General features: G+C 38.6%; 3 protein-coding genes across 8 annotated transcripts; 2 read left to right on the plus strand and 1 right to left on the minus strand.

Annotated features, from left to right (window-relative positions):
• Positions 1–471: 471 nt before the first annotated feature.
• On the plus strand, positions 472–2,603 carry LOC107939338 (nuclear transcription factor Y subunit C-9). 6 transcript variants are annotated; one of them, XM_041104654.1, is made up of 4 exons: positions 472–553; positions 749–774; positions 1,436–2,265; positions 2,375–2,603. In XM_041104654.1, the coding sequence occupies exon 3, from the start codon at positions 1,468–1,470 to the stop codon at positions 2,245–2,247; it is 780 nt and encodes a 259-aa protein (XP_040960588.1). In that variant the 5' UTR covers positions 472–553; positions 749–774; positions 1,436–1,467; the 3' UTR covers positions 2,248–2,265; positions 2,375–2,603. The 6 variants fall into 6 exon arrangements, with proteins under 6 accessions (XP_040960588.1, XP_040960587.1, XP_040960586.1 ...); XM_041104653.1 differs by having other exon boundaries at positions 474–553; positions 749–796; XM_041104652.1 differs by having other exon boundaries at positions 474–774.
• A 723-nt stretch (positions 2,604–3,326) lies between these two features.
• On the plus strand, positions 3,327–5,939 carry LOC107939337 (amidase 1). The gene is made up of 9 exons (XM_016872660.2): positions 3,327–3,479; positions 3,633–3,785; positions 3,879–4,003; positions 4,083–4,208; positions 4,425–4,607; positions 4,872–5,022; positions 5,102–5,270; positions 5,413–5,547; positions 5,627–5,939. The coding sequence occupies exons 1-9, from the start codon at positions 3,370–3,372 to the stop codon at positions 5,753–5,755; spliced, it is 1,281 nt and encodes a 426-aa protein (XP_016728149.2). The 5' UTR covers positions 3,327–3,369; the 3' UTR covers positions 5,756–5,939.
• A 179-nt stretch (positions 5,940–6,118) lies between these two features.
• On the minus strand, positions 6,119–6,971 carry LOC121203337 (receptor-like protein EIX2). The gene is made up of 2 exons (XM_041104337.1): positions 6,596–6,971; positions 6,119–6,507 (listed from the first exon to the last, which is right to left on the minus strand). The coding sequence occupies exons 1-2, from the start codon at positions 6,969–6,971 to the stop codon at positions 6,119–6,121; spliced, it is 765 nt and encodes a 254-aa protein (XP_040960271.1).
• Positions 6,972–12,214: the final 5,243 nt, after the last annotated feature.

Consider the following 12,214-nt stretch of genomic DNA (forward strand, 5'->3'; position numbering starts at 1 on the left):
AAAAGCTCCACTCCTGCTGGTCAGATGAGCTTTGAAACTTGTTCTAACATTGTGAGATTAAAGTGTACAACTGTTAAGTTAGTGAGGATATATTATTGTTTTAAAACGGATATTTTCATTTTTTGTTAAATTTATTTATTTAAAATATTCATGAACATAAATGTCAAATTCGAAGTGCAATCATATTTTTATTTTCTAGGTGATATTCTCACATGTCACCTTACTTTTTAACATGACAAAACCATTACTCAATAAGAAGTGGGAGGCAAATCTCTCTTGGAATAATATTTAAACTTTTTATTTGAATGGGTTTGATTTGCGAACTTTGAACCAATCATATCAAAATTTACTTTTTGTGCAAGTAAATGTTGGTGAGAGAAATCTTTGGTAAATTGAAGGAAAGGGCAATTTGGTCCCAAAACCGAAAATAGAAAAAAGAAAGGGGGAAGGCCGTATAAAAAGTAGGCTCTGACATCATAGGGTCAAAATTGAATAGAGAAAAAACTGACAACATATATTGAAACAACTCAGCTTTTGTTGTTTCCAATCTTAGGTTAGTTTTTGTACGAGAAAAGTTCCAAACTTTTCTTCTTTCTCTCAACCCTAAAAATTTTCCATAATCAGATCTTTTCTCATCATACGGCTAAAATTCTCTTAAAAAGCGTTTTACCCAAATTTACCCTTTTGATCTTGGAAGCTTCTCTTCTCTTTTGACATCTTTTCTCTTTTTCTTTTTATTTTGTCTCAGGTAGTTCTCAATCTTCCTATTCAAAGGTACAATTTTTTTCTCCTAAAGGTATAAGCTTTTATTTTATTTTTCTTTTATACTTTCTTTTATACGTATAATCTGGGTTGTTTTAGGGATGTGTGTTATTTGAATGATCTTCACTTTTCATGGTTTTTCTTCTATGTTTAATTGCTGTAAATATATTGGATTTGTTTGATTGAGTAAGCTGCTGATCAATTACCATATTTGGGTTCTTACAGTATTTTTTTAGGTAAATCATGAACAAGTTCATACTTTTACTGCCTTTTATTTAAATGGAAAATTGATCAACAAATTTTGCTCTATGTTTTTCTTTTTTATATTATGTTGTTTATATGGTAATTTATTTGCCAATTAGCTTGAGCAGTGTTGTTTGAATCTCTAATGGAACTTGATCTTCCATAGCAAGATGTTAGAGGAATTGAGTTTTTAGAAATAACTAAGAAAAAGGGGAAATGATGGATTATATTTATATGTTCAAATACAATTCGCAAAGAAAGAAACTGAGTATAAATCAATCAGTTTTCGAGTTCCCTCGATGTGTTTACTTGTTTGCTTACCTTTCTGATTTTCCTTATAACGAGTTGATCTTGTCTGAGAGGACTGCAACTAAAAATGTAATGACTAACTGAAGTTTTTTGCTACAATGTTCTGTTTTATTTCGAGCAGATACGTTTAAGTTTTAGTACGTGCAGATTAGAATGGATCACCAAGGGCATGGACAGCCCCCGGCAATGGGGATCATAGGTGGTGGAGCTCAAATGCCGTATGGCACTAACCTGTATCCAAACCAAGTGACTGGGGCCCCAAATTCAGGATCGGTTGGAGGCATTCAACCGAGCAGCCAGCCAACAGGAGCTCAACTTGCACAACACCAACTTGCTTATCAGCAAATTCATCAGCAGCAGCAACAGCAACTTCAGCAACAACTTCAGACATTTTGGGCAAATCAGTATCAAGAAGTCGAGAAAGTTTCGGATTTCAAGAACCATAGTCTTCCTTTGGCCAGGATCAAGAAGATCATGAAAGCAGATGAAGACGTGCGGATGATATCAGCCGAAGCCCCTGTCATTTTCGCCAGGGCATGTGAGATGTTCATCTTGGAATTGACATTGCGTTCGTGGAATCACACAGAAGAGAACAAAAGGAGGACGCTTCAGAAGAATGACATCGCAGCGGCGATTACTAGGACTGACATATTTGATTTCTTAGTTGACATAGTTCCCAGGGAGGATTTGAAAGATGAAGTTCTTGCTTCAATTCCACGAGGAACAGTACCCGTTGGAGGACCTGTTGATGCACTTCCTTATTACATGCCTGCCCAACATGCACCTCAAGTTGGAACTCCGGGTATGATTATGGGAAAGCCGGTCATGGACCCTGCTTTGTATGCTCAGCAATCTCATCCGTACATGGCACAGCCGCAGCAGATGTGGCCACCACCAGGTCCCGAGCAACAGCAGTCATCCTCTGATCATTAGCAGCTCTATTCATAGAAGGTCACAAGGCAATTGCAGTGTTGTAAATTGCTTTAGTTGCTGTTTCATTCCATGGGAACTTTCATTTTCATGTATTCTTACATTTGCTTTCTTTGCAAATTGGTAACAGACATGCTCCTCGAGATATCTCGAGAATGTTGTACGGAAACGGAATAAGGAGGCTTTGTCTTGTTGAAAAGCATGGTCAAGATTCTAGCTCAAAGATCAGACTGTGTAAATATCACTCTGAACAATTTTCATTTCATTTCCTTTGTTTTCTCTATCTCAATTCTAGTTGGAGTGATTACATAGAGATGTAAATATAAATATATATTTATATATATGTAGAAATTTCAGTATGAGGTAATATTTCCTTCATCATCAAGTATCAAAGCCATTGTGCTTGCCTTTACGAATCCAAAAATTTTCCATAAGTTTATTTCATTAGATAAACTTTCATTAAGTGGAATTTAAGCAAGATTGATATGTAATCACTCGATTTTGTCCGTCCAGGTTTAATCTAAATGAAAAAACATCTGTGTAACCGAAATATAACGCCAATGTTTGAACTTGGTTCAAATGGCCTTTAACTGGCTCAAAAAGCTTGTTGAGTATATGACATTTCAACTGTGGACGGTACTTCATTTTTTGTCTCTTTTCTTCATTCTACCGTTCCAACCATTGAATAAACCGAAAGGGAAGGGGGTGTGTAAACATTTATTGCACTGCAATTATTTTCCATCTCTGGTTTATATAATCCACTGTCTGACTCATAAGTCACCAACATCACAGTTCTTGCCAAAATATCCTAGTTTTCAACAATATCTGACCACTGATTTTTCTCAACAAATGTCATCTTTGCTTAATCTTCTAACTGCAAAAAGACAGATATAGCACATCATAATTTTTAAAATATCCTCTACATGCGGTCTGGCAAGGGAGAAAAGTCATTAGACATGACATGAAGTAGCATTATTTTCGAGAATGATACTGACTGACAAGGCACCCAACGTAAGACTTGTAACAGCACTGTTTTGTCTTTACCTGGATTCTCTGCTTACAATAGAATTTAAAGATAAACGAGGTTACTATACTACTTACTAGTGCTACACACTAAACACAGACATGGTAAAAAGGTTGGATTATGGAGCATTCATGGAGAAGTTTTCTCTCCAACTAAGCCCTTCACAGCACCAACTCCCCTTGAGTGGCCTCACTTTTGCTGTTAAAGACATGTTTGTCATTCCCTTTCTCCATTTAATACTTTATTTTGTCAAGTATTTGCGAGCTCTAAAATTTTTAGGCTGTTTTATTATTGGACCTCTTCTTTCCTGTTCTTCTATCTCAGTGTTTGAGTCTAATTTATTTAAATTCTAAACTGGAAATAGATTTGACATAGAGGGATATGTCACTGGCTTTGGAAACCCTGACTGGGCCAGGACTCATTCAGCCTCCACATCAACAGCGCCGGCAGTGATGGACCTCTTAACGGCAGGCGCAACTTGTCTAGGAAAAACTGTCATGGATGAAATGGCTTACTGGTCACAGTTTTGATAGATTTTTATGCCTGCATATATATTTTCTTTTCATAATACTTGTTATATGTGTACTTTCTTTCTTTTTTCTTTATTCAGCATGTATGGAGTAAATAAACATTATGGCACTCCCACAAATCCTTGTGCACCAGATAGGGTGCCTGGAGGATCTTCCAGTGGCTCTGCTGTTGCAGTAGCTGCAAAGCTGGTAGATTTCTCCCTTGGTGAGTATTTCCATTCAGAATGAGATGCCTTTCTTTAAGTATCCTCCTTGAACTGAATGAATATTTATCTCTAACACAGGAACTGACACTGGTGCTAGTGTAAGAGTCCCTGCATCATATTGCGGAATTCTTGGATTTCGGCCTTCACTCGGTGCCGTCTCTACTGTAGGAGTTCTTCCTATGTCACAGAGTTATGATACTGTGGGTAAGAAATAAATGTGATAGCCAAAATTTTGTCTAATCTTGATTATGCATCAATGATGCTGCAACGTTTAAACTCATTTCAGAGGCCATAAGTTCAAGGATCAAACATATTAACAAGACAACACTAATAATTACTTTTATCTGTACTTTAAGTCAGAACCGTATAACTTGTAGAGCCTTAATTTGGTATCTCTTTTGACCCCAATTTCTCATTTAGGATGGTTTGCTCGTGATCCTAAGATTTTAAACCGCATTGGACGTGTTCTTCTGCATTTACCTGACGTTGATCCTATCAAACCAAGTCAGATCATTATTGCAGAAGATTGTTTTCGGCTATCTACTATTCCAAGTGACCGAACAGTTCAAGTTCTTGTAAAGTCAATTGAAAAGCTCTTTGGAGGTAAGTAATTCTACCCTAGGCTTTTTTAAACTTTGTTCACAGGACTTCCTTTGAAGGCTTGTCCTTTAAGGACTTCCTTTAGGCTTTGAGGGCATCCAGAATTGAATGTCTCTTTTCAGGCATCTGATACTAAGATAGATTTTGTCCCAATAAATATGTCATCCGATTCATGGTACTTTGCATTGGGACCAACTATGCTTTGGTACTGAAAATTGCGTTGCTTATCAGTAAGCTGGCTCTCATTTTTTCTACTTAAAAGTGCAGCTCAATGTGTTAAGCATGCAATCCTTGGAGACCTTGTGAAGGACAAAGTACCAAGTTTGCAGCATTTCATGGATAAGGGAAATGAAGACCAAGTGGATGATATACCACCATCCTTAGCAGCCCTTTCAAGTGCAATGAGATTACTTCAGAGGTGCTAAACATCTTGAAACTTTTAGTATGAATTTAGGATAAGATATTTAAGCATTGGTTACTTAGCTTATTTCTTGTAGGTATGAATTTAAGAATTACCACGCCAAATGGGTCACCAAAGTGAATCCGGATTTTGGTCCAGGAATATCTGAGCGGATATGGGATGCCATTAAAGCAACAGGAGAAAATATTGATTTCTGCCACTCAGTGAGGACTGAATTACGCGCTGCGCTTACTGCCCTGCTAGGGGTAACCTCTATTACATTCATTGTAAAGGTTTTGCTAGTCAAATCTGCTGCTGGTTCAAGTAAACAGTACTAGGCAAATACGGACTCTTTATATAAACTTATTCATTTCTTATGAATCAATCTACTTATATCGGCTCTTTTAGGATCATGGCGTCCTTGCTCTCCCAACGACACCAGGGGAACCACCAAAAGTGCAAGCAAATCCAGCCACATCGGATATATTCTTTTCTAGGCCTTTCAGCTTATTGTCCGTTGCTGGATCATCTGGTTTCTGTCAGGTTCGGACTTGATATGCTCCCTTTTTTGTCTTTGTTTTTGGCAGCTTTCTTGAAATGGGTTACCCTGTGTTCTCTACAGGTTAGCATACCTCTAGGGAGGTATGATAATGTTCCTTTGGCAATTTCCCTAGTGGCAAAACATGGCTCTGATGCATTCCTGCTCAATCTTGTTGAGACTTTATATGACACCCTCCAAGAAACTATATAAATTATGTTCCCATGGTGCAGAAGACATGGGAAATTGGTTCCACAATTCCTATTTCTAGATCCATGTACATGAACACCATAGTATCCGGAAGCTAAAGGGTAATTATATATATAGGAACATAATTGCTGCTCAGTTTGTATCGTATATAGTTTTAGTATGGATACTGCTATTAAGCTTTTGAACACAAGAGTTGCTCCTGTGGTTTTATTTTTCCAAGAAAAACCTATGCATACAATACAACTAGCTGAAACGCATTGCTGACAACCGATCACCATATAAACAAAGACATAATTACATCATCATTCAGCTTATAAACAAAGAAATAATTACATCATCATTCAGCTTCTTTAGATTCAGAAACTACTAACAAAAACACCGCCGAGCTTTCTTCCCCATGCTATCTAGCATTTGGAAATAGGCTGATCTCCATGATTTCTTAAACAGCAAAGGCCCTGCAAAGCTCCAAAAAGCAACAACAAATCCCAGCGCCATACTCACATAAAACCAAAACCAATCCACTTCAAGTCCATCCTCTGATCCCTCACTATTTCCTCCACCAGCATCAGGTTCCACAGCATTTATGCTGCAGTTATCTGTGAGTGGAGGTCCACAAAGGGTGTTACCAGCGAAATTTGATGCAGCAAAACTTTGGAGTTGAGTGCTTGATGGAATTTTCCCCGTTAAATTGTTGTAAGCCAGGTTCAAGTAACTCAAGAACGTCAACTTTGAAATACTTGGAGGGAAGGGTGGTACTGTATTCAAGCAATATTCCCTTGATCACCACTAACGTTGTCTCTATTGAGTTCTTGAAATGACCAAAAGAATAAGAAATTAGGTCACTTGAGTTTCTTACACTGGCCATTGAACTAAAATTATTGAAACATTCTGGTATATTTCCTGACAAATTGTTGTGTGCCAGGTCTAAAATTGTAAGAGAACCAAGATCACAGAGTTCATGAGGAATATCACCTTGGAAATCATTCGAACAAAGACCAAGAATCATGATTCTCGACAGCCTTTCACCAATCCAGTTTGGTATGTTCCCTTCAAATTTGTTCTCACCTAGGTCGAGAGCCAACAATGATGAACAATTCTGCAGCGACGGTGGCAAAACTCCGGAAAGGTTGTTCTTGCGTAGGTGTAAAGACTGAAGAAAGCTTAAAGAACCCATGGAGCTAGGAAGGCTACCGCTTAGATTATTGTTCTTTAAATCCATGGAAAATATGTTTGGCCTGTTGTTCCAATAGGGTCGGAAGCGTATAAATTATTGTACTAAAAAATCACACAAAGTTCAATTCCCAGGGAAGAGAGGTGGATCACATGGATCTCTTAAATACCAAGTCTTTCCTTAGACAGAATATCCCTTCTATAGTAATTTAATAGCACAATTAAATACTACTATTATACCCTCAAATATTGAAAGAAAAATAGGACAAGAAAGAACACAAGAGTTTTAACGAGGTTCGGTAAATTATACCTACGTCCTCGGGCACTAACACCAGATGATAACTTTACTATCTCCAAAGTATTACAAACAAATAGAATTCCTTAAGAATTCTCAAATGGGAGAAGAGAGAAAACTAAGAGAGAAAGATTGGTTGGGATGGTTGAAATGAGAAATGGTTAGGCCTATTTATAGTTGAGGTTCAGGGACTAACTTGCAAATGGCCTAAAAAATTAGGGACCAAAATTGCAATTATCCCATTCAACTTTAAACAACTTGCCTATCACTTTTTTCTTTCGGTGCCACTTGCACCTCCCATTTTTGACTTTTCAACCCCTTTTTAATTTGACTTATCAACAATCTCCACCTTGAAGATTTGATTAGGATAATCACATCTTCACACACTTCCTTCAACTCCCCAAATTCGATAAAGCTATCTTTTGTAGTGCCTCCAAATGCGCTCTCGAGCGCCATACACCTAAAGGTGCTCAAATTCTCAGGATGTTAATCAAGTTCAAACAATGATTAAACTTGATTGTTGTTACCACCTTGGTCATCATATCTGCGGGATTATCTGCTGTCGGAATCTTCTGAAGTAGAATTTTTCCTTTTTCAAAGACTTCCCGCACAAAGTGATATCTTACGTCGATATGCTTGGTTCTTGAATGATAGACTTGATTTTTCGCTAAATGAATAGCGCTCTGACTGTCACAATATAAACTTATGTGACTTTGAACAACTCCTAAGTCTTTCAACAGTCCATTAAGCCAAATAGCCTCCTTAACAGCTTCTGTAACTGCCATATATTCTGCCTCTGTAGTAGACACAGCTATTGTAGACTGTAAGGTAGACTTCCAACTCACTGGGGCTTTCGCAAGAGTAAACAGATACCCCGTAGTTGAACGACGTTTATCTAAATCACCAGCAAAGTCGGAATCAACATATCCAACTACAAACTGACCAAGTGCTTTATCCTGTTCAAAAATTAAACCAACATCTACGGTTTTTCGAAGATACCGTAGAATCCATTTCACAGCTTGCCAATGTCCTTTTCTAGGATCATGCATATACCTGCTCACAACTCCAACAGCTTGTGAAATGTCAGGCCTCGTACACACCATCGCATACATCAAACTCCCAACTGCATTAGCATATGGGACTTTCGCCATATATTCTCTTTCTTCTTCAGTTTTCGGAGATAATTGAGCACTAAGTTTCAAATGAGAAGCAAGTGGGGTACTTACATGTTTTGTGTTTTCATTTACACCAAAACATTGTAATACCTTTTTCAGATATTGCTTCTGATTCAAACAAAGCTTGCCTCTCTGTCTATCTCTACTTATCTCCATGCCGAGAATCTTCTTGGCCTCACCTAGATCTTTCATCTCGAACTCTTGATTCAACTGAGCCTTCAGCTTATCTATCTCATTTTGGCTCTTCGAAGTGATTAACATATCATCAACATACAAGAGTAGATAAATGAAATATCCGTCATGCAGCTTCTGCAAATACACACAATTGTCATATTTGCTTCTTGTGTACTTCTGCCTTCTCATAAAGCTATCAAATCTCTTGTACCACTGCCTCGGGGATTGCTTCAATCCATATAGCGATTTGTTAAGCTTACAAACCCAATTTCTACCACCAGCATCTGTGTATCCTTCTGGCTGAGTCATATAGATCTCCTCTTCTAACTCACCATGCAAGAAAGCCGTCTTAACATCAAGTTGAGCTAGCTCCAAATTCAACTGTGCTACCAAGGCCAACAAAATTCTAATGGAGGAATGCTTCACAACAGGGGAAAATACATCATTGTAGTCAATTCCCTCCTTCTGAGCGTAGCCTTTAGCTACCAATCTTGCCTTGTAGCGAATATCCTTCTTGCTAGGAGATCCATCTTTCTTTGCGAATACCCACTTGCATCCGATTGCCCTTTTACCTTTCGGTAATTGCGCCAACTCCCAAGTATTGTTCTTCAGGAGAGACTGCATTTCTTCATCCATGGCGCTTTTCCATTTATCACTTTCTAAGCTTTGCATTGCTTCTTGATAAGTGATAGGAATATCATCAACAACGGGAAGGGCGTAGGCCACCATATCAGTAAATCGAGCAGGTTTACGAATTTCTCTCCGTGGCCTTGCAACTGCAACTGGTTCTGGTGTACTTAGTGGTTCTTGGGTCAGAACCTCTTCAACCTCTAATTCCTCCATTGTGGCTGGAGAATTAGACTTATTAACTGGGCAAATCCCCATCTGCTCAAACTCCACCTGTTTTGGAGTACACTCCACCTGCTGTGGAGTATTGCTCGTCTGAATATCTTTATCTGCTACCTTTTTCAATGTGGCAGATTCATCAAAGGTAACATCTCTGCTACAGATCATTTTCTTTGTGCTTAAGCACCAAAGACGAAATCCCTTCACTCCAGAAGTGATTCCCATAAAGAGAGCTTTCTTTGCCCTCGGATCTAACTTTGACTCCTTCACATGGTAATATGCAGTGGATCCAAACACATGTAAGGAATCATAATCTGTAGCCGGTTTTCCAGACCATACCTCCATAGGAGTTTTTCTTTCTAATGCAGATGATGGCAAACGATTAACAAGATGGCCAGTGTATGTCACAGCCTCAGCCCAAAATTGCTTGCCCAACTCAGCATTGGACAACATACATCGAACTTTCTCCAGCAATGTTCGATTCATACGCTCTGCCACTCCATTCTGTTGTGGTGTATCCCTAACTGTGAAGTGTCGAACAATACCATACTCTTGGCACACATCGAAGAACGGATCACTTTTATATTCCCCTCCATTGTCCGTCCTAAGCCGCTTGATTTTCTTGCCAGTCTGGTTTTCGATCATAGTTTTCCATTTAAGAAAAACTCCAAGCACTTCATCTTTAGTTTTCATGGTATACACCCAAACTCTTCTGGAAAAGTCATCAACAAAAGTAACAAAGTAGTGTTTTCCTCCCAACGAAGGTGTTTTGGAAGGCCCCCACACATCTGAGTGAATATATTCCAAAATACCTTTTGTATTATGGATAGCAGTGCTGAATTTCACTCTCTTTTGCTTTCCCAGAACACAGTGCTCACAAAATTTTAATTTGCAAGCCTTTGCACCTTTCAACAATCCTTGCTTTGCCAGAATTTGCAAGGATTTTTCGCTGGCATGTCCCAACTTCATATGCCACAACTGCATTGAGTCCAAGTCTTTGTTACCGGAAGCTGCAGCGACTGCTCCAATAACTGTACTACCTTGGTAGTAATACAAGTTATTTTTCCTGATGCCCTTCAATATCACAAGTGCGCCAGATGTCACTTTCAAAATCCCATCTCTCATAGTAACAACTGAACCATTGGATTCCAATGCTCCCAATGAGATGAGATTTTTCTTCAAACTGGGCACGTACCGAACATCAGTCAGAACTCTGGTTGATCCATCTTGATTCTTTAATTGGATTGAACCTATCCCAACAGTTTTACAGGCATTGTCATTGCCCATATAAACAACTCCTCCATTTAGTTCTACTAAATCAGAGAACCACTCCCGGTTAGGGGACATATGATAGGTACAACCTGAATCCAATATCCACTCATCTGAATGGAACGACGATGATGATGCAACCAGTGATAGTTCAGAGTCACTAGTATCATGCTTTGCAACACAAGCATCTACAGCAGCTTTTCCCTTATTCTTCAGCTTTGGACAATTTTTCTTCCAGTGGCCTTTCTCATGACAAAAAGCACATTCATCTTTCCCAAGTCTGGACTTTGACTTTGATCTCCCCTTTTGAGTTTTCTTCCGAGTGTATGAACGACCTCGGACTACTAAAGCTTCTGTATCTCTGATTGAGTTTTTCTGTTTGTCCTTCTTTCTCTGTTCATAACTGTATAAGGCCGCACAGACTTCGCTCAGAGATATATCACTCCTGCCATGAAGTAGAGTAGTTTCTAGGAACTCAAACTCCTCAGGAAGTGACCCCAACAGCATCAAAGCCAAATCTTCATCTTTGAATGTCTCATCTATATTCAGCAAATCAGTGACTAACTGATTAAATTTGGTGATGTGATCATTCATTGTGGTACTTGGGACGTATGTGAAGCGAAACAGTCTTTTCTTCAAGTGGAGCTTATTTTGACTGTTTTTCTTCAAAAATTTTTCTTCAAGTGCCACCCACAACTTATTTGCAGAAGTCTCCTTTGAAAAAGCATACCTCTGCTCTCGAGAAAGGCATGATCTAATTGTGCCACATGCCAACCGATTGATCGCCTTCCAATCTTTCTCCTGTACATCATCTGGTTTCTCTTCATCAATGGCAATGTCTAGACCCTGCTGAAAAAGGGCATCTAGAACCTCACTTTGCCACATACCAAAATGGCCCGTGCCATCAAAGATCTCCACGGCCAATCTTGCATTTGCAATTGTCGGTCTTGTCCACATGGACGATGTTGAAGCTCCTACACCGACCATTTTCTCCATAATCTTTCAATATACCTAAGGAAATCTTTTCTGATGTGGAAGATCAGTTTAAACTGCAACCACAGAGCATACTACGATTAACCTTCGGCTCTTGATACCACTTGTTGTTCCAATAGGGTCGGAAGCGTGTAAATTATTGTACTAAAAAATCACACAAAGTTCAATTCCCAGGGAAGAGAGGTGGATCACATGGATCTCTTAAATACCAAGTCTTTCCTTAGACAGAATATCCCTTCTATAGTAATTTAATAGCACAATTAAATACTACTATTATACCCTCAAATATTGAAAGAAAAATAGGACAAGAAAGAACACAAGAGTTTTAACGAGGTTCGGTAAATTATACCTACGTCCTCGGGCACTAACACCAGATGATAACTTTACTATCTCCAAAGTATTACAAACAAATAGAATTCCTTAAGAATTCTCAAATGGGAGAAGAGAGAAAACTAAGAGAGAAAGATTGGTTGGGATGGTTGAAATGAGAAATGGTTAGGCCTATTTATAGTTGAGGTTCAGGGACTAACTTGCAAATGG

The sequence above is a fragment of the Gossypium hirsutum genome, chromosome D11, assembly GCF_007990345.1.
Source record: "Gossypium hirsutum isolate 1008001.06 chromosome D11, Gossypium_hirsutum_v2.1, whole genome shotgun sequence".
Lineage (NCBI taxonomy): Eukaryota > Viridiplantae > Streptophyta > Magnoliopsida > Malvales > Malvaceae > Gossypium > Gossypium hirsutum.